The sequence below is a fragment of the Piliocolobus tephrosceles genome, chromosome X (genome assembly GCF_002776525.5).
Source record: "Piliocolobus tephrosceles isolate RC106 chromosome X, ASM277652v3, whole genome shotgun sequence".
Lineage (NCBI taxonomy): Eukaryota > Metazoa > Chordata > Mammalia > Primates > Cercopithecidae > Piliocolobus > Piliocolobus tephrosceles.
In genome coordinates this window covers 38295949-38322334 of record NC_045455.1, presented here as the reverse complement: position 1 = coordinate 38322334, position 26386 = coordinate 38295949, and the positions used below count along the sequence as shown (strand labels likewise).

General features: G+C 39.0%; 1 protein-coding gene across 1 annotated transcript in view; it reads left to right on the top strand.

Moving 5' to 3' along the window:
- The window catches only part of SCEL (sciellin), a 110022-nt gene that overhangs the window by 12634 nt on the left and 71002 nt on the right, over nt 1-26386 (top strand). The window contains exons 2-9 of the mRNA XM_023185525.2: nt 6372-6433; nt 7114-7231; nt 10270-10329; nt 14564-14632; nt 18439-18507; nt 19079-19117; nt 20130-20210; nt 22671-22736. Coding sequence (XP_023041293.1) covers nt 6391-6433; nt 7114-7231; nt 10270-10329; nt 14564-14632; nt 18439-18507; nt 19079-19117; nt 20130-20210; nt 22671-22736 — 545 coding nt within the window. The 5' untranslated portion in view covers nt 6372-6390. The remainder of the gene's footprint in view (nt 1-6371; nt 6434-7113; nt 7232-10269; nt 10330-14563; nt 14633-18438; nt 18508-19078; nt 19118-20129; nt 20211-22670; nt 22737-26386) is intronic.

Here is a 26386-nt window from a genome sequence, read left to right as displayed (position 1 = left end):
CTTTGAGATATCCATAATGTTGTTGCTTACTCACCCTAGCCTGATATCAAACATTAGAGCTATTACTCATAACCAACCTCTCTTCATTCCCCTTTCCACCCATACTCCTACCTGTCTCCGGTATCTATCATTCTACTCTCCACTTCTATGAGATTAAATTTTTTAGCTCCCACATATGAATGAGAACATGCAGCACTTGTTCTTCTGTGCCTGGCTTATTTCACTTAACATAATGGCTCCTGGTTCCATCCATGTTGCTACAAATGACAGGATCTCATTCTTTTTTATGGTCAAAGAGTATTCCACTGCGTATAGTTCCATTGTGCGTATATACCCTATTTGCTTTATCCATTTATCTGTTGATGGGCACTTAGGTTGATTCAATATCTTTGCTATTGTGAATAGTGCTGCAATAAACACATGAGTGCAGGTATCCCTTTAATATACTGATTTCTTTTCTTTGGGATAGATACCTAGCAGTGGGATTGCTGGATCATATGGTAGTTCTACTGTTAGTTTTTTGAGAAATGTTCACACTATTTTGCATAGAGGTTGTACTAATTAATATTCCCACCAACAGTGTATGAGAGTTCTCTTTTCTCTGCATCCTTGCCAGCATCTGTCATTTTGGTCCTTTTAATAATAGTCATTCTAACTGGGGTAAGATGGTATCTCATTTAGTTTTGATTTGCCTTCGTTGATGATTAGTGGTGTTGAGCATTTTACCTGTTAGCTATTTGTATGTCTTTTTATGTAATATATATTTTAAAATAGCATGTGCTCAATTGAAATAACAGAACACACTACCCAATGGTTCCATGTTTTGGTAACGTGGTAGAATATCACATTCTCTTATTGTCACATAATCTGCTATACCACATTGTTAATTCACATAGACATGCTCTTGCCTGGGATTGACTTTATCCTTGCAACTCTCATTCTGCTTTCCTGTACAGTAGTGTGACTCTTTTTAAACCACAATTGGGATCTAAGATCCAATCAGAAGACAGAAAGTTTTAAACTAGGATGTTCCTGAATTTGTGTGTTTATATTATTTTTGTGGTTTCTGTTTGTGAGTTCTACAGAAGCCTAGGCCTGCTTGTCTCTCTTGTATAAATTTGACAGCTTCCTGCATAGTTCAGGATCAGAGAGCATATTTTCAGGCCACAATGATGAATGATCCATCGGTCACTCAAGACACCAGTTTAACATTTAGGAGTTGATACAGATGCATACCAGAGAGGGCTCAATTGTTAGCAGTGTATGGAGGTGCACAAATCCTCATGGGACTGGGATAGTCTTGTGAAATATAATCTGATTCCATTTTATTCTGGCAAAACCACACGGGACATATAAGAGTGTCTTTTCTACCTCTCTAGCTCAAAGACGGCCTGGCCTGCTGCCAGTTTTTGTTTTTGTAGTTGAGATATAATTTACATACCATAAAATTCACCATTTTAAAGTGTAAAATTCAGTGCTTTTTAAAAAATATATTCATAGCTGGGTGCGGTGGCTCACACCTGTAATCCCAGCACTTTGGGAGGCTAAGGCAGGTGGATTGCCTGAGGCCGGGACTTTGAGAACAGCCTGGCCAACATGGCAAAACTCCATGTCTACTAAAAATACAAAAATCAGCCAGATGTGGTGGCACACACCTGTAGTCCAAGCTACTCAGGAGACTGAGGCATGAGAATTGCTTGAACCCAGAAGGCAGAGGTTGCAGTGAGGCGAGATCGTGCCATAGCACTCCAGCCTGGGTGAAGAGTGAGACTCTGTCTAAAAAAAAAATATATATATATATATATTATTTATATCATAAATATAAAATATATAATATGGCATATTATTTTATATTTATCTTAAAATTATTACATATTATATATTATATTATTTATTAAATATATATTATATAATAAATAATATGTAATATATTATATATTATTTAATAAATATAGAATATAGAATATATTATATATTATTTTATATTTATTATGTTATATATATATTCACAAGATTGTGCAACCATCACCACTATCTAATTCCAGTGTGTCTTAATTTTACCCCAAAAAGAAACCCATTCCCTTTAGCAGTCACTCTTCATTCACCTCTCCCCTTAACCCCTGGAAAATACTAATCCACTTTCTTTTCTATGGATGTGACTGTTCTGTACATTTCACATCAATGGAGCTGTACAGTGTGTCCTCTTCTGTGCCTGGCTTCTTTCATTTAGGTTAATGTTTCAAGTTTCATTCACGTTGTAGGATGAATCAGTGTTTTGTTCCCTTTTATGCTGAGTAATATTCTGTTGCACAGAGATGCCATGCTGTGTATCCATTCGTCCACTGATGGACATTTGGGTCATTTCTACTTTTTGGCTGTTACGTGCTACCATGACCATTCATGTACAAGTTTTTGTGTGGCCATGTTTTTAACCAAAGGAATATTGGGGAACACACAGAGAAGCCTGTCCTGTGAAGGTTTGTTTGCTGCAGCAGTTCATTGAGAGGCTGCCCTGGTACCAAGCACTTGACGGAGGTCATGGGACTTCCAAGGAGTGAGATGCCCAGCATCAGGCAAGCCCCTGCATCCACGTTCCTGCTTTCGCTCTAACACCAGGGCAGCAGCCTAGTCTTGCAGTGACTACTGATGGGCATTAGTGCTGTTTGCTGAGGAGGACGTGGCTTGGTTTAGAAGCCCGACACAGCCCCTTAACACTTTGGACATGTTTCATCCTCTCTCTGAGCTCCAGTAGTCTCACCTTGGATTTGGAGGTACCAAGAGCCACCCCGCAGAGTTTATGTGAAAAATGAGGACAATGCCTGGGAGGTACCCTGTTCAGGGCAGGGACTCGACCAGTGGATCTTTATTCTAATAGCAATTATCCTGTGTAGTAAACCATTTGAAGACACGGAGGGCACAGATCAGGTGCAGTGTGGACCAAAGCTCTTTGAATGACTTGGCTATCTTATAACTCTTCAAATTACTTTTTTCATAAGGATTCCATAGTTTGCTCAGGCTGTTATAACAAAATACCACAGATGGGTGACTCAAATAACAGAAAATCATTGTCTCACAGTTGTGGGGCCTGGGCATCCAAGATCAAGGTATTGGCAGATTTGGATTTCTCCTGAGGCCTCTCTCCTTGGCCTGCAGATGGCCACCTTCTTACTGTGTCCTCAAAGTGGCCTTTCCTCTGGTGTCTCTTTGTGTTTCTAAATTTTCTTTTCTTACAAGGTCACCAGTCAGGTTGAATTAATGCCCACCTTAAGGGCATTGTTTTAACTTAATCACCTCTTATTTATTTATATTTTATTTATACTTTAAGTTCTAGGGTACATGTGCACAACGTGCAGGTTTGTTACATATGTATACATGTGCCATGTTGGTGTGCTGCACCCATTAACTCGTTATTTACATTAGGTATATCTCCTAATGCTATCCCTCCCCTCTCTCCCCACCCCATAACAGGCCCGGGTGTGTGATGTTCCCCTTCCTGTGTCCAAGTGTTCTCATTGTTCGATTCCCACCTATGAGTGAGAACAGGCGGTGTTTGGTTTTCTGTTCTTGCGATAGTTTGCTCAGGGGCATGGATGTAACTTAATCACCCCTTTAAAGGCCCTATCTCCAAATATAGTCACCTTCTGAGATACTAGCGATGGAAACTTCAACATATGAATTTTGGAGGAACATGACTTGGCCAGTAACAAGCACCCGGGGAAGACCTACTCTCTCCCAGATGCTGGGAATAGAAGGAAAAGATTTAGGCCTTGCCCACTGGAAACACAGTCTCTTGGGAGGGACAGAAAAATAAGCAGGTAATTGTAAAACACCCTTTCTCCATTTACCCTGTCTTTTGTCTCACAATTGCATTACTGTCTCTGCAGATGTATCACTAATTATGCAATCAGCATTTTGACCACCTGAGAATTCTAGTGCAATCAACTGAGAACTCTCCAGGTCTTTATCGGCTAAGAGGAAAAAAAATATATCAGAGCCCATTTAGAAACAGGAAAAAGGTTAGCCAAAAGTCCTGAGACACACTCCCAGAAAGAGGCAAAATAGTCACTAGTTGAGCTTTAAGTTTGCCTTTAGGTGCTTCTTTACCTTCATTTTGCCAGAGTTTATCTATGCAGCCTCCAAACATAGCCAGCCAGGGGATCCCTGACACTCCTGGTGTGCCCAGCTGCCCAGTTCAAGTCTGTTCCATCCCTTCCCACATCCAACCATACCTCTCCTATGTCTTTGCTCTCTGCTTGCCAAGGTGATGGAGTAGGGAGTTAAAAATTCTCAAGCACCTACTGTGTGCTGGGTAATAATTAGACACTCTACATATGTTATCTAGTAATATTTGAACTTCATAATGTTCCTATTTCACCTCATTATACAAATAAGAGACCTGAGCTAGTAACATACCTAAGGTGACACAGTCAGTAAACAGCATCACTTAGATGCAGTTCTTTCTAACTCCACTACGACCTTCAGAATCAGCTATTCATGCAGCGAACAGCTTCTGGTCCCTGTGAAGGTAATGGTCGTGATGAATACATTGGTTCTTAATCCATGTCTTAGGTTAGTTTTCCCAGAAGCCATTTCTGAGAGGCATTTGGGTGCTTGTGAGTTATTGAGGGTGTGCTTTCAGGAGAAGGGAGAGAGGCAGGGGAAGGCCAGGGAAGGAAGTGAGCAAGGATGTGCTCTCTGCTGGCTGATCTACTGCCGGATCCCAGCTCTGAAGTACAAGTCACTGGATAAAATTGATTCTATCTTGAGGCAAGGGACTGACCTTTTTTATCCCAGTCAGTCAGCCACCGGCTCCAGGTTGTAGTGAGTGGGGAGGCTGTGCAACCAGCCAGGCGGAGTGAAGGGCAAATCCTCAGGAAAGGTGCAGTCATGAGCCTGTAGCTGCCAAGCTTCAGACTGGTGAGGGGGAGCTGGTCTGGACACTTACAGCCTCCACCTCTGATCTTCTGCAGTGCTACTGACATTCTAAAAAGAGACCCCAAGGAAAATAATACCTTGACCCAGAGAAGTGTGTCTTTCTCGCTTCAGGTCCCATGGCAAGTTGTTGCAGGAAATACTTTCCCATTAGAGGATAGGAAGTGGGGGCTTTTAGAACCCCAAGTTATACCTATGGACAGTTGTCCAATGATATTTCCTTAAGTCCAATAGCATTGATCGTTTAACAAAGTGGTTTTTTTGTGTATATTATTCATTTGATCATCACAGCAACTTAGGAAATAGATGGCAGGTTTCAATAGCCTTATTTTGCAGGGAGATTAAGTGGTTCATTTTCTAGACATTGAATGTGATACATATGGACCTAAAACTTGCTTCTGACTTGAGCTTGAATGCCCCTCCTATGTTCCATACACAGTCTGGGTGAGATGGACACTGGAAAGGACATAATAACCCCATGTAGGGTGACCAGCCATCCAGGTTTGCCCAGGACTTTTCTGGTTTCCACTTTCAGGAAGACGCAGGGTTAACTCAGGCTCACAAAGGCCCACAATACATTTATGATCCACAAAAGCATTCTAATTTTTATTTCTTTCAATAACAGAAGAAAAATATTGATATAACAATAATAATAATGAAGCCAGCCAGGATCATATTCATACTAACATAGTCATAAGATATAATTTTAAATTTGTGTGTGTGTGTTTGTCTGTGTAAGAAGGGACCCTGAAGGCAAAAGTACCTAGGACCCACAAAGTCATAACTCAGTTCTGGGGAACTGGATCAGTCCTGGGCAGACTGGTGCTGTGGGTTACCTTAACCCCTTAACACCAGAAGAGTAGTTCAGTAACTTTGAGTTTTCCATGTGGCGGTTGCCTAAAATCACCAGTGCTTCTCAAAGTCTGTGATTTCCATGTGCCTGGCTGCTTTCCTTCTAATTACACAGCAATTTCCTGAGTTTGCTTTGGCTTTTTTTAGGAAGGAGCTGAGGAGCCCTTCTTTGGGCATTCACAGTGCGCCGTGGGTTCAGCACAATCTCTCTCTCTTCCTCTTGACCATGACCAGACACTTGTCTAACTCATTTTTCTGCCCCCAGCACCAGGCTCAGTGCCAGGGACAGTGTAAGCATTCCATGTGTAATTATTGATTGAACACATGAATTAACTGATGGCCTGATTCTACCAATTGCTTCTGATATAACGCTGGAATCACAAAACGCCCTGGGCCTTATTTTCTCCATCTGTAAAATAAATATGTTGGAAGAGATGAACTCTCAGGGGCATTTTATGTCATGCATTTGTTATGACAGACCATGTGACTGTCACTGTTATTGAAAAGTGAATCTCAGTCATGAAACAGTCACTTACAGGTTCTTAGAGTCATTGTTGTGCTTTCTCTATTTCCCATTTTTCTTTTAGGTCCTTACTGGAAGGCAGCATGTCCAATGTTACCTTGAGAAAAATGTCTCCCACAGGAAATGGTAATGTACATGATGTTTCTCTTACTCAGAAAGCTTTAAAATTTCAGAAAAACAACTCACAGATCTCAATTCTTTAATACAGACATTGAATGCTTAGAAACAACAGTCTAATTTAATTAGCATTGCAAAGTTAGGCTTAAGGAAAAGTATACATGCCACAGCTTTTAGTCATGTAATTGGAATTCATTTTTTTAAAATCAATAAAAATATCTTTTTTTTACATATGACCTTCTTTGTGTTTGGCTCTTACAGGATAAAAGAATTAAGTTACTTAGAATCAAATGACCAGGACTTATTGACTATTACTAGGTATTATAAAAACAGTCTTTTGTGGGCTTCCAAGGTATATTTCTTATGGGGTAAAATGGCCAGCCCACTAAATCCTGGCTCGGTTTATCCCAGGCTGGGAGTTCTCCTTTCCCAGGAACTGGATGGGGCCTCATAAGTGGCACTGGCAGTTTCAGTTGGCACCTGAGCAGCTTTATGTGTTATCTTTGGTGATGGGGTGTGGGATCTGTTCTTTCTTGCTGGTGCATCCTACTTTGAATCAGTACTGGACTTGCCAGCCTAGAAGATTGATGCTGGCCAATCAGTTGTGCCTCTCAGGATTTTCAGGTTAACAAGCCCACGCTCAACTCCACACTATTACATCTTCCAGTCTTTCATGTTTCTGTTGATAGAGATGAAGAGCACCACTCTGGGAACCACACAGAAGCAGCAGGATTTTCACGAGGTGAACAAAAGAAGAACTTTCTTACAGGATAACAGTTGGATAAAGAAACGCCCTGAAGAAGAAAAGTAAGCTGGTGTGGAGCGTGGTGGGTGGATGGAGGGGCAGAGAGAGGCATTCTCTGTTTGGGAAGCTAATACTCATCTGAAAAGTGAATGCTTTTCTCCTGAAACACTTTGTTGCATGGTCTAATTTTTGGTAAGACTTAGTAAGTATAAATAGGTTACACATCAGAGTTTCAAGAATATCTCTGCCATTTTAAATATCCACATACATAAGAGAATGTGAGTCATTACTGAGAGAGAGCCTGGTTATTACCTAGGATAGATGTTTGTGCTTACTTGGTAAATTGAAAAGAAAACATGACTTTCCAGTTTCCAAAAAGGTAACAGTTAATCTATGGTCGGACAATTCCTGCTATGTTGATCATGTCAGCTGAAATAAACAAAAATAGTATAATTCCGAATTTAATATATAAAATTTTGATATGTACAAGAGAAATTTTAAAAATTACCGACTTATTTTAGTGCCATCTACTTCTGAAGGTGGGATATATGGTATTACTTTGTAAGTACTTACCACCAACAAAATTTTGTTTGTTTTGAGCATTACTTCTACTAGCTGAGAGGTTTAAAGATTTGAAAACTATGGCCGTAGGCATATAGCCTCATTGCCAATATAGATTTGCAATAGGTATTCGTCCAGCCCGGATATATATGATGTTGTGTGTATGTTATAAATTATGTAGACATTTTATAATTTCTTTATTATTAAGCTTGGTGTTGGATACTTTATGTATAAAGCACCACTAATTTTACAATAAAACACAAGGTAGGTGTTATATCTCCTGATTTTACAAAAGAGGGATCTGAGCTCAGAGAAGCTAAGTAACTTGTCTAATGGCACATAGCTATTTAGTGGTAGAGATGAGATTTTAACATGGTTCATTGTTTTTCCATTACACAAATGTTTCTCAACCAGGGACAATTTTACCTCCAGGAGACATTTGGTAAGGTTGGAAGACATTTTTGTTGTTAAAATTGGGGAGTGCTTCTGGTATTTAATGTGCAGAGAACAAGGATGCTGGTGAACATCCTATAAATCACAGGACAGCTCCCACACAAAAAATTATCAACCCCAAAGTGTCAACAGTCCTGAAGTTGGGAAATCTTGCATTATAGGATACTTACTGTAAACTATCTACAAACTGTGCAGATATGGTTATTTGAGGGTCATTCATGTAAATGTTAAATTTAAAATATCTATTAGTTTCTGTTATTGAATATTATTATTTCAAGGAAATATACAGGAGTTTAGAGATTTAGAGACTCACACTAACTTTTGGAGTTAGCACTATTGGACAACAATCATTTCCTTCCATGAAACAGCATTTATTGTTTCTGTCAGAACATTTCCAATTTTCTGTAGTGATAGTGTCATGTCAAATGTAGACCATACATTTTGGATTGCCAATATTTACACAGACGAGTGAAGATAGAATGTATAAGACAAATCACAGTTGGGAGGAATGTTGCTTTTATACCAGGCATGCCTCCCCAAGAAAAACCAGGGAAGCCAACTTGGATGGCTTAGAAGCTGCTGAATGAAGGGAAAAATTGGCTTTGATGCTTCCCTGATTTTCCCTGGCCCAGTTCTGGGCTGCGTGTTATAATTCTGCCTCAGATAAAAACATGCCTGGTATCTGCTGCTCTTTCAAAAATTTCAGTAAGAGATATGGAGGAAGATAGGAAAGTTCTCTTGGGGTCTTTGAGAGTATATATTTGCTGGCATTGTTTCACTTTTACTGTTCATCTTTCTATTTAATTGTCTACTACAGTTCTTTTATAGCTTCATTAAAAATGGTACCAGAGGACAGGCGTGGTGGCTCAGGCCTGTAATCCCAGCACTTTGGGAGGCCGAGGTGGGCAAGTCAGGAGTTTGAGACCAGCCTGGCCAACATGAAGAAACACCATCTCCACTTTAAAAACACAAAAATTAGCTGGGCGTGATGGCGGGCACTTGTAATCCCAGCTACTCGGGAGGCTGAGACAGGAGAATTGCTTGAACCCGGGAGGCAGAGCTTGCAGTGAGCAAAGATATTGCACCACTGCATTCCAGCCTGGAAGACAGAGCAAGACTCTGTCAAAAAAAAAAAAAAAAAAAAAAGAAGTACCAGAGGGTTGAGTAATGTTACTGGAGCATAACCAGGAAATTGTGGTATTTCAGGTTTGGTTGGGTTGACGTGAAATAGGTTCAGGTACTTTCTGCCTTGGTTCAAATCCAAAGGCTTCACTACATGTTTTGACATTTCCTGAAAGGGCCTGTACTTTCAGTTCCACTGTACAAAACAAGAATGATATTACTTTGAGATTTTACATATAAAGGTCGATTGCAGGGTTGACCAGTAGGAATAGCAATGGTTTGGAATGAAAAGATCTGGGTCCTAGACCCATGTCTGTTACTTGCTAACCTTGTGGTCTTAGGAAAGCCACAAAATCCCCAATCAATTTTCTCATCTGTGAACTGGATATGACAGTGTCTTCACTGCCTAATTCATAGGATTATTTTAATGATTAACTAGAGCAAACTGTATTCTCATGGTTCAAAAATGGTCTAGGTCTCCTGTGAATTATCTCCTTAACCACAAATATTGGTACTGAGTTTCCCACATTTTATGAAGGAGAACTGTCAAGTCCACCAACATATCCAGACATAATGGGCTTGCTTAAATTTAAACACAATTTGTGGAAAGCTTTTGTATTTGACTTCAAGCCAAAAAGGACTCTTCTAATACGTATAAAGCAGATGGGCTCATATTCCCACAGTCTGATAAAACAAAACACATCACAACACTCATTCATTGTTGAATCATGTGCAAACCTCACGGGATAAATGATCATTTGTACTGACAAACTTGTTTCTTTTCTCATGCTCTTTCAAGTGGTGGCTGGTTAAAATAGATACATAATTTTGTGTTCTCACAACTGAAGTAAAATGAATTAACCTTGCCAAAAATTGTGAGCTTGCCCTCATGTCTCTCTCATTTGGTGCTTAGCCAATATTGTGGTAACTTTCTATGTGACATACTTTTGTTCTTTCTTTGCAGAGATGAAAATTATGGTAGGGTGGTGCTCAACCGACATAATTCCCATGATGCATTGGACAGGTTGGTGTTCAGACATGTTACATCATGAGCAGAAACACAAAGATGATAGTTTTCAGAGAAGACTTGTTTAAGACAGCTGAATATTTTCAGCATGCCTCGGGCTTTCCCCGATGTTCTGGGCATGTGAAGGAGAATCTGTGATATCATCAGAGGTTTCCACAAGGAAACTCTGCCTCTCCAGAACCATGACTTGGAGGCAGAACATAACCAACCCTCTGTGCATCCCACAGAGGTGGTCCTCCTGACAGGCAGAGAAAGGACTCTCATAGAAACACGGTCAGATCAGGCAGGGTGCCATGGCTCATGCCTGTAATCCCAAAACTTTGGGAGGCCAAAGTGGGAGGATCACTTGAGCCTAGGAGTTCGAGACCAGCCTGGGCAACATGGCAAGACCCTGTGTCTAAAAAAATAAATAAATAAATAAATAAATAAATAAATAAATTAGCTAGGTGTGATGGTACACATCTGTCGTCCCAGCTGCTCCAGGGGCTGAGGTGGGAGGATTGCCTGAGCTTGGGGCACTGAGGCTGCAGTGGGCAGTGATGCTGCATTGTACTTCAGCCTGGGTGATGGAAGAAGACCCTATTTCTCAAACAAACAAATGAACAAACAAACAAACAAACAACAACAGCAACATGACCACATTAGATGTCTCTGAACCTTAGGGAAAGGAATCCTAAAACACAGAAATAACAACTCCAGAGATCACTTGCTTTGTGGTACAGTACCTTTCTTTTTGGAAACTCCTGGGCTAGTGGGAAAACATGAACTGATCCTCAGTGGCAAATAGACTGATCAAAGCAACTTAGTAGAAAAATTATGACAAAACAGTAATCACAATGATGTAAATAATCTCGGATTGATAAAAAATAGAGAATATTGTTACTAAAACACAGCTATACTCACATACATACAAACAACCACACCCATCAGAAGAACCTAATTATTTATCAGACACAAGTTTTATCTGGTCTAGTAGCTTGTGTCTGTTTGTCATTAAAATGTAATTAGAAAGGGAGTGTGGATGTCTTCTATGGCATGGATCTTAAAAAGTTAAGCAGACACCTGGGACATGTCTATTTTGGAAACTTTTGTTTATGGATTTCTCTCAACCCTTTTAAACTTTTTAATAATTTTGACCTGTTTTAAGGGTGCTGAGCATATAACCCTCTACACAGAGTTGCCGTTTCATTTTCCCGATGCCAGCTTTAGTTCATCTGATTTACTGTTCTGTGATCTGGCAGACTCTGCCAAGGCCCTGTCCTTAGTCTTTATGGTTTTGAAGATCAGAGCCTGGTTCTCAGCTGGCTCTGATCTCACCAACAAAGGAGAGGCTCATCATTTGAGTCCAGCCACCCGTGGAAATTGCTGCCTGTATGTTATTCACCTTTTTCTGGAATGATTAAAGAACACAGACCCTTGTGTTTTTTAAGTGTGAAATACGCTTCATATTCTTTTTTTTTTTTTTTTTTTTTTTTGAGACGGAGTCTCGCTCTGTCGCCCAGGCTGGAGTGCAGTGGCGCGATCTCGGCTCACTACAAGCTCCGCCTCCCGGGTTCACGCCATTCTCCTGCCTCAGCCTCCCGAGTAGCTGGGACTACAGGCACCCGCCACCTCGCCCGGCTAGTTTTTTTTTGTTGTTGTTGTATTTTTAGTAGAGACGGGGTTTCACCGTGTAGACCAGGATGGTCTCGATCTCCTGACCTCGTGATCCACCCGTCTCGGCCTCCCAAAGTGCTGGGATTACAGGCTTGAGCCACCGCGCCCGGCCTACGCTTCATATTCTTAATGTACATACAATGTGTTTTAGGTTAACAGGAGCATAATCCCTTTCATGCTTATTTCATATTTTAAATTGTATTGGTTTCCTGAACCCTTCTTCGTGATGGCCATCATTGTGGCTAAAGTAGCATATCAGTCTTTTAAGGAACAAAAATCTGTAAGCCCTAGACATTTCCCCCTTGACCTATAACTAACATCACTGAATCAATCTCCCTAAAAGAGTTGGGCAGATTGTTTTTCTCCTGGTACTTGCTCAGAGGGTGTCACTTGTCATTTTTCTGCTCTGCAGAGGCTGTCTTTACCTTGATGCCCACTCAACAGCCACTTTGGAGCACCCACTATGTGCCAGCATTGTGCCAGGTGCCAGGAATACAAAGATGCATAGAACATAATCTTTGACCTTAAGGAGCTCTTGTATCCATGAAAACATATCCACAAATGAAAATACTAAAGTTTGTCACAGAAAGTGCTATAGTAGAGGTGTGTGAGTGCACTATGGGAATAGGAAGGAGGGGAGACTAACTCTACCTAAATAATCAGAGACTTCACCATGGAAGTGGTCTTTGGTGTTGGTGATGATGCTTGAAGGATTATGAGGAAAAGTGTCCCAAATGGGCAAGACTGGCTGGTGGGCATGGAGCAAGGAAAGAAACACTTCCAGCAGAGATGACAATGTGTGCAGAGAGCTGACATGAGTGGGGTCTGAAAATAAAGGAAAATAAATAATATACTGTCATCACCTTAGATAATACCTTCATATTATCCACAATTGGAAAGTCACTGCTTTCACAGAACTTGCATCCTAGTTGAAAGTGAGGGAGGGGAGAGAATGAAAATAACATGTTGAAACTTGTCTTATTGTGATAAGCAGTAGGAAGACAACGGCCACCTAGAGACATAGTGATAGTGTCTTGGGAGGGGCTGTTTTCTGGAAGGGGTCAGATGGCCCTCCAGCACCTGCTTGCATTTACACATTACACACGATGGTGAACCACGCCATGATTTCACTCTGGGGTTGTATTAAACTTCGGGGGAGTTGTATTTGGCATTTTTCTTCACTTTTTTTCTTGCCTCAACTGATACTGTTCCCTCTACCTCTATTCGAAAATGTTCACATCTATTCCACATCTATTTCCCCTCCAAGGCCCAGCTCAAACTGCACTTCATTCCATAAAGCCTTCTCTGGTTTGCATACCTAGAAATCAGCTTTCTCAACTTAGAACTTCCTTACACCTTACCTAAACCTCTTTTATGGCACTCACTACTTTCTGTCTTTGGAGATACATACCTGATTTGTCCGTCTTACTCTGTAGATGGCAGCTATAGTTATTTTATTCTAGATTTCCTTGTATTTATTAGTACAACAATGTTGATTAATATAGCAAATGTTACTTTCTCCACTACTAATACAGCAAATATACTTTTTGCACTATTTGTAGTACTTTTTATGTTGAATACATCCAAATAGTTGCCTAGTGAAAATATGGCACATCAAGTTTAAAATTAAATCTTTAGTACCTAGTCTTAGTACTTATTCTAATGCAATACTTTGGATAGGACAGCTTTAAATGATACTTGGAAAAACAAACACAATAAATAATGGAGAATGCTCCAAAAAGCTTGCTTGCTTTATATCATAGGGTTATAGGAGGCATTAAACAGGCTTTTTTATGTTTGATCAAGATCTTTCTTTTGCTTCCATGATCATGATTCCTTCTATTGAGCCTTCTATCCTCTTTTCTGTTATTTTCTAAATCCCTCCCCCCATTTTTGCTCATCTGTCTTGCCCTCCTCTCTTTGCCCTTGTCCCTCTTCTCCTTCTTCTTGTCACTCTTCTCTCTTCCTCTTTTCTTCCTACCCTTCCCTTCTCTTGCTTCCCACTTTCTCCTTTTCATGTTCCCCAGTTTTTCCTGTTTCCTTCCTTTCCTTTCTTTGCTGTCTTTCCCCTCCTTCTCCCTGTAAGTTCCCTTCTTTCAACCCTGTCCACGGTGCTGAATATTAAACAAAGCATTTGCGGATTTAGTCCATGGTGCTGGTTTATGGCACTGCTAAAATTCTGCAAACAAAATATAGTTGAGTATAAAAGATTGAGTTCCTATTATGTAGAAATAAACAACACTGACAAGAGTACATATTAGTTATTAACCATTTTGCGTGTTGTGTTGTTTGTTGTGTTGTATGATTTACATATCCTTATCCCTAATTTGAATATGTTACATTGTTGTTAGAAATAATTGAAGCCAGAGAAGAATCTTTTATTAGCATAGGATATTGGATTTTCCATAATTTATTCCATCCAAGTTGGAAGATTTGGGTACTCCAAATCTATCTTTCCTTGGTGACGTGTACATTTCCTACTCAAATAGGTCAAAATATTGCCATATGTATGATAGGTTTTATAAACTTTTTTTTATAATTATTTGATTTTTTTTGGTAATTATTTTTGCTACAGGAAAGTAAATGAGAGAGATGTGTCAAAAGCTACAATTAGTCGGTATGGTTCTGATGACACTTTGGACAGGTAAGGTTCTTTTGAACCACGTAAGTAGAAGGCATAACATATGAAATTCCTTTTCTTTAAAGTTATGAAGAATTTAAACGTTTACCAAAATAAGGTTTGAATTGCTGGTATTTTATTCCCAGGGATGGAGGGCTCTAAGAATTGAATTACTTTCTTCAAATCTCACTAAATCTTGACTAGATGCATTTCTAAAATCTTGCTAATAGTAGGTTGATGTGAACAATTCTTAGAGACACTGATTTGCATACAGCTAGGGTGAGTACTGCGCAGAATCTGTTAGTTCAATTTAAAATGAAGAATATAGGGGTTTTTTGTGAATATGTGTAATCCTTGTTCCAACATTTGGTTCTTCCACACTGATGGTGGAAAAACATCCGTCCGTGCAACTGCTTTATGGAGAGACTGTAAATTTTAATAATACAATAGTTTCAATACACTCCAGGACAGAGACATTAGCTCTTTACTTTCTCTTTAGAAAGTGAAAATACTCTTTCGACACTGGAGTCTCCATAGGGCTGATAGAATGAGTCCAACGTGTGTGCCTGCTGTTAGTTCCTTCTTACATGGAGGGAAAGCACTCATCTCTACAGGGAAAATAGGGCAACTTCTATTCAGGTTGAAGTATAAATGCCACAAATCACATTTTTAGTTTAGATTTGGTAGAGATGCTTAGTAAGCAGAAGTAAAGGACAAAGTTAGCATCTTTAATAGGAGTCTTTTGGACTCCTATTAAATAGGCACCATGAATACCCAAAGCCAGTGCCAGTTGAGTTTACTCCTTGCAGCTAAAGATGTGCTGCAATTGTAGGCAAAAATGGCACCTACTGGGTTTTGAGAAAATACATGGTAACTTACAGCATCCAATAGATTCTAAACTCAGACGATGCCAGTGTTCATTAATGTAGCAAATGTATATACCTTCTGCACTATTCCTAGGCTTTCAAGTCAGTCACCCTAATAGAGGACAATCAACACTGGTATCCTAAAGAGTTGGTGTTTCTCTTTTAAAAATTATCATCCTTGTCAAAAATGAGTTTGTAGTATATGTACAAGACCTCATCTCCACAACGGTGCATAGAGAAGAGGTAGATAAAATACCTCTGTCCATTCATCCTGGACTTGCGGATGGTTAATTGAAGAAGGAAACCTTATTTCTAGGAATGAATTTTAAAGTGAGATAATTGAGCCTCAAGTAAGGTGGAAGACCTAAGCTTTTGTAGGCTATGTGTCTGAACGTTTATGTCAGGTCAGCCGAGACACAGCCTACGAATGCTGGAAATAGACTAGACCTCGCAGGCAATGTAGTTAGGTCATTCTCAGCCTTAGTTATAAATTAGAACCACTGACGGAGCTCTTAAACTTTATTGGTGCCTTCTATCCTACTACCCCTCACTCCTCAAATTCTGATTTAATTAGCCTGAGGTGGAACTCAAGCATTTTTTTCAAGCTTATAAAGTAATTCTGTGTGCAGCTGAGATTCAGAACCACCAATATATCCCAAGCCCTTCATTTTATACCCTCGAAAGCAGGCCCAGAGATTACATGATTTATTTATACACTTTAGTGGTATGTTTGGAAAAAGTATTCTGGCAGCTCATTCCCAAGGTACTAGATGTGGAAATAGCTTTGAGGAAGAGAACACAGGCGTCAGTAAAGAAAGGCAAGTCCTGTTAGCAGGAGCCGAACTTCTGTAATGTAGGCCACTCCAAAATGTAGGACATGAAATAATTTTAGGAGGAGGATGATCAAATATATCCAGTATGTGTGCATTTGCATTTTAATAATGATGCAGATAAATTGTTTTAATGAATATGAGAAAATTACTGGGTTTGCATTTGAAAAGTTCCCTTTAAAATATACTTATGTGTGTAAAAGATGAGGTGTGAAAAAGAAACATAAACAAATATGTATGTAGCATGCAGAGATAGTGGGTTATAACTAATTTGGAAAACCTAGGTTAGGAGGCCCCCTAGTGCTCCATTGTGAAAGTATAACTTTTCCTTCAGCTTTTCTGATCATGTTGCTAATTACATTGTTGGGTATTCCAAGTCTCCAAAACCGATTTTTATTAAAATCACCTAATTTATATCACTAGTTGACAGAAATTTAATTTCCAGGATAAATACAAAATTAATATCCCCCAGCAATATGAAATCAACATACATATTGAAATGGTGGTTTAGAGTTCTTTCCATTACCATTGATAGACTTGTCCCCTAGGTAGCATGAAAGTGATTGTGAGAGGTGAAGAATAAAGACTAAAGGAAGATGTGTTAACCTCATATATGAGTTTTGGGAACAATCATACTACATGACATTGGATCCCAGTGAATGACTTGGGAGATAGACTACTTTCTATTTGTGTTGCCAAGAGAAAGCCACACAATGACTCTGAGACTCCATTTCTTTATCTATAAAATGAAAATCATTATACCTACCTTGCAGGGATGTTCTGGAGAGTAGAGAAAGCATATCAAATGACCAGCAAACAGTAGTAGGTATGAGACAAGGAAAGAAGGAACAGGGGCCGAAGTTATGAGATCCCACCATTGGCAGAGAATGATGACTTTCCTTATTTGTCCTTTCTAACTCAAGAAGCAGATGAACACAGCTTTTCTAGATCTATGAGATTAGAATAATTAAAATCTCTAATGATCATTTGGACTCATTACATGTATTAGTCGAAGTAAACTAATTTGTCAAGGTAGAGTAACTTTTTAACAAGTCTGCTTCCTCTCTTCCAAATCTAGATGGTTTAACACACTATAAGGTACTGCTTGACACATCAGAGTCCAATGTGATTTGCTGGAGTCCATGAAGTGACTCAGGGACCTAAGTTCTTTCTATATTTTAATGCTGCCATCTTTACGCTGCCATGCGTACCAAAGCCATAGTAGAAGGGGGAAGAAACAACACGGAAGATCACCAGGAGGTTTTACAATGGGTCTGGAAGTGGCAGATAACACATCTGCCCACAGTCTTTAGTCTAGAGCTCAGTCACATGGTCCCAATTTAATTGCAATGAAGGTTGGGAAATGTGGTCTTCCTGATTGCTCAGGAAGAAAAGAAAATATGTTTGACAAACATATAATATTGTTTATGCCACAAACCATTTAAAAAAAAAAAAGTATTTCATTGACGCCTTTCACTGACTTAGGAAGTACTGTCATTGACAAGATATATCATTAGACAATAATGAAAACAAAAATAGTTAATGAGTTAAATGCTCGATGAGTCAGAAAGACAAACAGGCAAAAGGCATAACACTTTTAATATTTTAGGCTGGGCGCAGTGGCTCACACCTGTAATCTCAGCACTTTAGGATGTGGAGGCGGGTGGGTTACCTGAGGTCAAGAGTTCAAGACTAGTGTGGCCAACGTGGTGAAACATCTTCTCTACTAAAACTACAAAAATTAACTGGGCGTGGGGGTGAGTGGCTATAGTTCCAGTTACTCAGGAGGCTGAGGCAGTAGAATAGTTTGAACCCTGTGGGCGGAGGTTGCAGTGAGCTGAGATCACACTACTGCACTCCAGCCTGGGCGACAGAGCAAGACTCTGTCTCAAAAAATAAAATAAAATAAAATAATAAAATAAAATTTCAAACTCTATTAAAACAACGTCATAAGTAGATTTTGTCATAAGTAGTTTCTTTTTATTTAAAAATTTTCTAAAATGTAACACTTGAAAAATAGTTCTCTTTATGGGAGAAAGGTTATGTTGTTAAGCTATTCTAGCATGAAAATGGTCTGAAAGGAGTTTGACAATTTAAATGTTTATTCAGACGTTTGTCTTGTTTCTTTATAAAGGATCTCAGACAGAAATGATGCTGCTAAAACATATAAGGCCAATACCTTGGATAAACAACTAACCAATAGGTACCAGTATCTACTAACTATGGGAAAGGCTCAAGTATAATATTTTTCTAAGTGTTACCTATGTACTTGCAATTCTTCAATCCTACTTGATATCTTTCTGTAAATTCTTAGTCTCTATATTTTTATTGCAGAAATTCAGGAGTAAAAATCCTGTGCATGGCTAGAATAAAATCTTGTTGTTTAGCTTAAAAATCAAGAGCACTAGTAGCTCCAAATCACCATTCTTACCACATTTATGTTTCTGTTTAAGTTGTCCTGGTGGCAAAATTATGAAATAGGTGCAAATGCAAATTTTACATTATTATTGTTAAGGAAAATTACTGAATCCAACAAATAAAAATACTGGGCTTAAACGACACTAAATTTTCAGAAGAAAAAAAATTCTTTGGACTCTAGTACAAGAGACAAAATCATGAAATGATCTTATGAAATTTATTAAAATATAATACTTTCTATTTTTTTCTCTCACCAATGTCTAACTTTTAATAACTCTAAATTCAAGAATAATTCCAAATAGATGCAAATGTTCGTTCTTCATTGTTCAAACTTTGCTTTCTTTCTCATTTACCAGGAGCACGTCCATGTTTAGATCACCAGAAGTAACAAAGTTGTACGTATTCTTTCTAATTGTAGTATATTTCTTTTTACATGTTCAAGAAAAACCAGAGAAAACCACCTCAGGCCAATTTTATTGGAATACAGCCATGCCCCTATTGCTCTGGCAGAGTTGAGTAGTAGAAGACAATACCAAAATGGTCTGCAAAGGTCCAAATGTGACTATCTGGACTTTTGCAGAAAAAAAGATTTCCAATCATTACTCTAACCAAACAACAAAACTTAGGTGATCCTTTCTTTCTTCTTCTGTATTAAGATCTAGACTCCTTATTTTTTCCCCCACAGGACTTTTCTTCTCTCTACTCGCACAATAATTAACCCTTCCTCCACACCTCATTTCTTTCCCTACCCACCCTTCACATCTACGCCTCCTCCTTCAGAGAAAATTGAGTTGGGAAATCATAGGGTGGGCTAAAAATCTATTTAAATGAAATACATTTTCCCTGGAGTGTACTACTGGTGGTTACAAGCAGCCCAAATCAGACATATTTGTAAACTTATTTTATTTTTGAATTCCTATTTATGTATAAAGTGATTTATACACTGGATCACACCTCTCAGAGCTTGCAACGGGCCTGGGTCACTTCCATTTTTGAGGATCTGCATATATGAATAAATGCTAGATAGAGACTTAAGATGGTATGATTTTAAAATTTTTCTAATGCAAAATCTTCAACATAATTAGTCACAATACAATCACAGGAATAAAAGAAATCTGAATCTGTAGCACGCCAGAATTGATTGGTGTGAATTTCAGACAGTTAATGTCATTTTATGAATCACTCCTTTATTCTTTTAGTTTTAGCTAGTTCTGTGAGAACCTGACAACTTCTAAAATATGTCAACTAAGGGAGAAGATTTTTGGCTGTTTTTCCATCCTCAAGTGAAACATTTTATGATGAACAGAGAGCAGGCAGGAATATGAGTAGAATTTAAGACTTTTCAAAGGGAGGCTGAAATGAAAAAGTTTGAGAGTGTGATTAATTGTTGTTCTTGTCATTAAACAGGCAACCTGGCGGTTCATTGAATGCAAACACCTCCAACACCGTAGCATCCACTTCTGCTACTACTCCTGTAAAAAAGAAGAGGTACAATGAACTCACTGTGTCTGCCTCTTGCTGATATACTATGAAAGACTGTTCTTTATTCATTTCTGCAGCAAGTCATCCACCAAACTCCCAGGCAGCATTCGAAAGCTTCCTCCTCTCTTTGGCGGGGATCCAGCATCTACATTCTGCTGTTCCCGAACTTCAGCTCTTTCCCCCAACAATCTCTTTCTCAAATATAGAGTCTTGTTTTCAGTTCCTTTAGGGCCTTGAATTTCTAGGAAATGTTTTAGATGATAGAGCTCACATGTTAAATGGCGAACTACTTGAGGTAGCATGTTTCATGGAGTGTTGCTGCTGGGAATGCCTGAACCTGAAATAACGATGAATGTAGGGCCACATGCTGCCATGCTCCTGAAACAGGCCTGTATGTGGAGATGCCACCTCCACTCTGTGGATTGGGCTGGTCTTGCTTCCAAATGCAGAGTCAAAGACCCTTTCTGGAGACATCCACCTGTATTTGTTTGATTCTTGCCTCCTCCACCGACCTCCTTTGCATGGTCTCCCACATTCTGCTGGTGCTGAGTCCTATGTAATTAGCAGGCACGGAGGAGTAGTTGGACCAGTGGTGACCAAATATTCTTCATGAGACAGAACATGATGGTGGAAGAGAGGTTTGCATGTTGAAAAAAACCCGGGGCTATGAATTGTGATGCAAATGGAAAATAACCATTTACAAACATCTACAAACATCAGTGTTTTTAAATTTTCTCAATTTCCCTGTCTGTACCTGGGTCCATGCTCTGTACAGGGTAGGTACTCAATGTTTGTTGATGGACCGGCTGACATTGCCATGGTGCTACTGGAGAAAAATGACTGATTCTATTTTTTTCCTTCAACAAAATTCTGGTTGAGGCTACAGAGTCTCAGAAATGTGATTCATCTTTCCCTTGAACCCAAATTTCATGCCCCTTGACCCTTTGCCTGGTAAAAACAGATTCCTAAGTTTGAAAGAGAAATTTTAGGATAGTCAGTTCAATCTCCTGCCTAGTGCAAGAATCGTTCCTCTGACATTTTGGGCATAATTCAGGGTCACTGAAGCCAGCAATAAGACTCTCATTATTTTGGGACACATCTTTGACTTGCTCTCCTGGGTAGCATCTATTCCTTATCTGGAGCTGGGATCTGCCTTGAGTGACTCGTAACTTGTCTTAGTTCAGCTCTGCAGTGGCTCAGAGAAGAGACCTACTTAAACAATTTAAGGCCAGCTTTCCTGTCTGCCTTTTCTTCTGTAGTACATACCGTTCTCATCTGAGTATCTTCAGTTTTCGTTCGTATCTTGGTCTTTCTGCTTAGCTATTGCTACCAACTAAAATTATGACCTAGTGATGTGAGGACATCTTTCTAATTGAGGTTAGAACTGAAGCTAGTGCTGCTATGATATTCACATACACTTTCAATATTCTTACTTGTCAGAGTTTTCTATCAGTTTCTTTTCTTTCTTTCTTTCTTTTTTTTTGGAAGCAGAGTGTGCAATGGCGTGATCTCGACTCACTGCAACTGCTGCCTCCCGGGTGTAAGCAATTCTCTGCCTCAACTTCCCGAGTAGCTGGGAGTATAGGCGTATGCCACCACGCCCAGCTAATTTTTGTATTTTTAGTAGAGACGGGGTTTCACCATTTTTGCCAGGCTGGTCTTGAGCTCCTGACCTGGTGATTCACCTGCCTTGGCCTCCCAAAGTGCTGGGATTATAGGCGTGAGCCCCTGCACCTGGCCCACAGTTTTTTAAAAATTATATTTTGAGGCTGGGCGTGGTGACTCACTCCTGTAATCCCAGCACTTTGGGAGGCCCAAGTGGGTGGATGACCTGAGGTCGGGAGTTTGAGACCAGCCTGACCAACATGGAGAAACCCCGTCTCTACTAAAAAATACAAAATTAGCCAGGCGTGGTGGTGGGCACCTGTAATCCCAGCTACTTGGGAGGCTGAGGCAGGAGAACTGCTTGAACCTGGGAGGCGGAGGTTGTGGTCAGCCGAGATTGCGCCACTGCACTCCAGCCTGGGTGACAAGAGCAAAACTCCATCTCAAAAATAAAAATAAAAATAAAACTATATATATTTTGAGTAGAGTGTAAGATTGTTGTTTCTGTTGTGTAGTTCAGACATGCAAAAAACCAGGGAGAATAACATGATAAACATATATGAATTTACTATCTAGATTTAACAATTGTCATTATTTTCCAGGTTTGCTTTAGATTTATTTTTAAAAGAAATGTCCACATTACTTAGTGCCAAAGGAAATGAGAAAAGAAGTTTACTTGGAGGAACAGATAGCCTAGAATATAGGACAGTTACTTCCTATTTCATTTATGAAATAGTGTTCATTTTACTTCCAAGGCTTGGCATAATCTCATTGTCTTTTTAACTGTCAAATTATTTTCAGGCATGTGGGCGGGGTCAGCCTTTCAACCACCATGTTTATTACTGTGTCATTTCTTAACAGGCAGTCCTGGTTTCCACCGCCCCCTCCAGGTTACAATGCCTCTTCAAGCACAGGAACCAGGAGACGGTAAGGGAAAGGTGTCGGGCATAATTGCTGTGCCATTAGATGGAAGAACATGTCAGACATCGACAACATATAATTGTGGATGCTTTGGGATAAATTGGAGGCAATCTCGTAAACTCTCAGCTCTGTACTGGAGGGTGTCCAGTGGGAGTAAGGTCAGGACTACAAGTATCCTGGTAGGACATCTGACAAACTGCTAGGAGTAAGTAGGTGGCTGCATTAGATTGCTAGGATTACTTACAGCCAAAAGAAATGAGTGCCACAAACTGGGTGCCGCAAACTGCCACGAAGTGCCACTGGGTGGCTTAAACAACAGGAATTTATTGCCTCATAGTTTTAGAGGCCAGAAGTCCATACTCAAGGGTTCATCAGGGTTGGTTCCTTCTGAGGACTGTGAGGGCTCCCCTAACTTCTGGCGGTTTCCTGGTAGTCACTGACATTGCCCAGTTGGTACAAGCATTGTTTTGATTGCTGCCTTCATCTTCACATGACCTTCTCCCTGTGTGCCCATCTGAGTCCAAATTTCCCTTTGTTATGACGCAACTAATCATGTCTATCCTACTACAGTATGACCTCATCCTAACTGAACTAATTACATCTACAATGACCCTATTTCTAAGCAAGGTCACATTCTGAGGAATTGTGGATTAGGACTTCAACATGTGAATTTTGGGGGCAGAGGGGACACAACTTAATCCTTAACAGTGACAGCAGGAGAGAACAGAGTCAGGCATCAGACAGGGGTTCCAATGTGGGCTCCTGGTGCCCAGCTGTCTCCAGGCTGTGCAGAACCTGGAGAACTGGATGAGGTTATGTGTGGCAAGTTGTTCATAAACGTTAAGTGACAAATGAGTGTTTTCTAATTTTTTTGTTGTTGTTGTTGAGAGTAATAGTTATAACTAAATGATAGATCAGGTGGAGGACACCTTATTCTACTATTTCCATGCTAGGAATGCCAGCACCAATTCAATGTAATAAATATTTAATAAACACTGCTGTGTGCCAGATATTATTCTAGGATCTTGGGATATATCAGTGAACAAAACATAGAACCTACACTCTGGTCTTTAAAGAAGCATGCTCTATAATCAATATCATCACTAACTCAGAAACAAAAACAGGTCTTCTATTTAGTTTACTCTTCAGGTATCCAGAGATGTTTTTATGTCTCAACTTCTAGAATATTTTCATGTTTCAATGGGATCAGTTTTTCTAATTCTGACTATTGGAAAAGAAAATTCTATTAAACTATGTGCTCATTTAATATTAGATTGGCTTATTTTATAAAATTTTCATCTACCGTGCAGACTTCTAATGTCTCTTTCATTTCCAAGTAATGGATATATTTAGAAATACATGTATTTTGCAATAATTTGAGTGAGATCTATAAGGATGTAAATAAACTCTAGTTGGTCAATAGAAAGAGCTCGAATTACTTTTTTTATACCTATCATTACATGTATGTATGTATGTATCTATCTATCCATCCTATGTCTGTCTATCTGTTTGTCTGTCTACCCATCTATAACTAAATCAAATTATATTTTTATAACATGTTGAGCAGTCACAACTTGGAGTCACATTCACCTACTGTTACAATGTTTTATTTTAGAACCTGCTCATTTACAGATGACTTCCAATTACATGAACTGCCATGTATGAATTACATTTGGAGTTTAAAACATTCTTTCCCCTCAGGCTGTTATTAGATACTTCTTATGGGTGATACCTTTGATATAAGGAGCTATCTAAGTGGGGAAAATGTTAACTAGGAGTTCTCCTAGTTATTATTTTTTCTGAGTATTGTTAAGATCCATCCATTTTTGTCTTGATAGAGAATAACTGGTACTTTTCTTAGATCTATTTATTACCTGTTTTTAAAATAACTTCATATTTTGTCCTCAGCTCATCATTCCAATTATTCATTATTCCAATATCATTATAAAAAGCAACTGGTTATATAACAGTGTAAAAACGTGGAAGGATTATTCATGAATTAACATCTCATGCTATCAATGCCTGTTGAGGTTGTGGATCTGTTTGCACAGAGCTGATGGGGCTTGGCTCTCTGCCCTCCCTCACAATTTATGCATTGCTGGATGTGATTTACATGGGAGATGAAATGAGTTACAATGTTCCTATTTCTGATTCTTGGCTCAGATCCATAGCTCTGGAACTAAGGGAAAGAGGAGATTATTAGGCTAGGTTGATCAATTTATATATCCATTCCTTTTTTAGAGTCACAGATTATTAACATAATGGCTAAATGAAAAGACTTCTCTTTGAGCATCAAAAATATGTCATGCCAAGCCTTCAGGGGAAGGAGAGAATAATAACAATATAGCAATGCCTTTGATTTCTGAAGTGGTTTTCTTTGGAAGAGCTGAAAGTACAGCTTCCGTTTCTCACCTTTAATGCCAGTGCATTCCCAGGGCTGAGAAACAGCCTTTTTAGTAAATGCTGAAAAATAGAAGCAATTATTAAATGATGAAAGGGAGTAAAGGCTTCACAAAGATATCTTTGTTCCCAGAGGAGCCCAAAGAAAATGAAAATAGGTCAAAAACAGATAAAAATGAGGGGCTATGATTGATAACACTAGCTAATAGCTCAATGTTAAACGTTTCCTTTATCTTTCACTAATACACTGGTGTTCACCTCTCCTCCTTTTCTCTCCCCTCCCATCTTCTCCAGAAGAATTTTCACTTAAGACTGACACCCTCACTTTTTCTGTTCTTAGTTTTGCGAGCTTTTTTTTCACCACCTAATCTTTCCCTGAAATTTCATTTTCTCCCATACATCTTTTTCTGTGCAGCACAATTGAAAAGACCATCAAACTCCCCTGTTATCCAGCAATGAGTCCTTTTCCTGGAATTTCCTCCCTTGACCTCTCTGTAGCCCTTAACACCATGGGTTATCCCATCTCTCATTTGTTCCTTTCTTAATTTATACTATGGAAGAAATCAAGTTCAGATTAAAAACTTGTGTTGTATTGTGTTTTGATTAAAATCTATTACAAGCACAATGTAAACCACACCCAAAAGGTCTTAAACATTTTTTTATCAACAGAAGAGCTCATAATATCATACCTTTGTTTAAATGTATATCTATGCCTATAACTATGTTAGTCTATCTTTATAATTAATATATCTATTCCTACATCTACATCTATAACTATACTTACATGTAATTATATGTTTATCATTAACATAAGGCTGGTGAGGTTAAGTAGAGCTGAAATGAGAAAAGAGAGTTTTTTAAAATTTTCATATTTTATAGCTAAAGAAAAAATGAAATTTTCTGAGAAGTGTCATTTTATGTATGGTATACATTAGTTATGCAATGAGAGAGTTCAGACCTGGGTGATCAAACAAAATTTTGGAGTTAAGACTTGAATATCTTTGAAAGCCTCTAGTCCTATTTTTGTAAATGTTCAAGAGAGTAGCTGTAATTCATGACAGCAAGACATGGCATGTAAAGTTTTTAACTTAAATAAAACCTTTGGCCCTTCTAGCTGATTTCCAAGCTTGCTTCTTGGTCATTGTGATTTCAACCATTGGGATATTGATGTTTTCTGTCTTCTTTCTTCTCTTGCTAAGAATGGAAATAATCAATAGAGTGTTTTGAATTATCAAGACATGCCAAGCAGATTATCC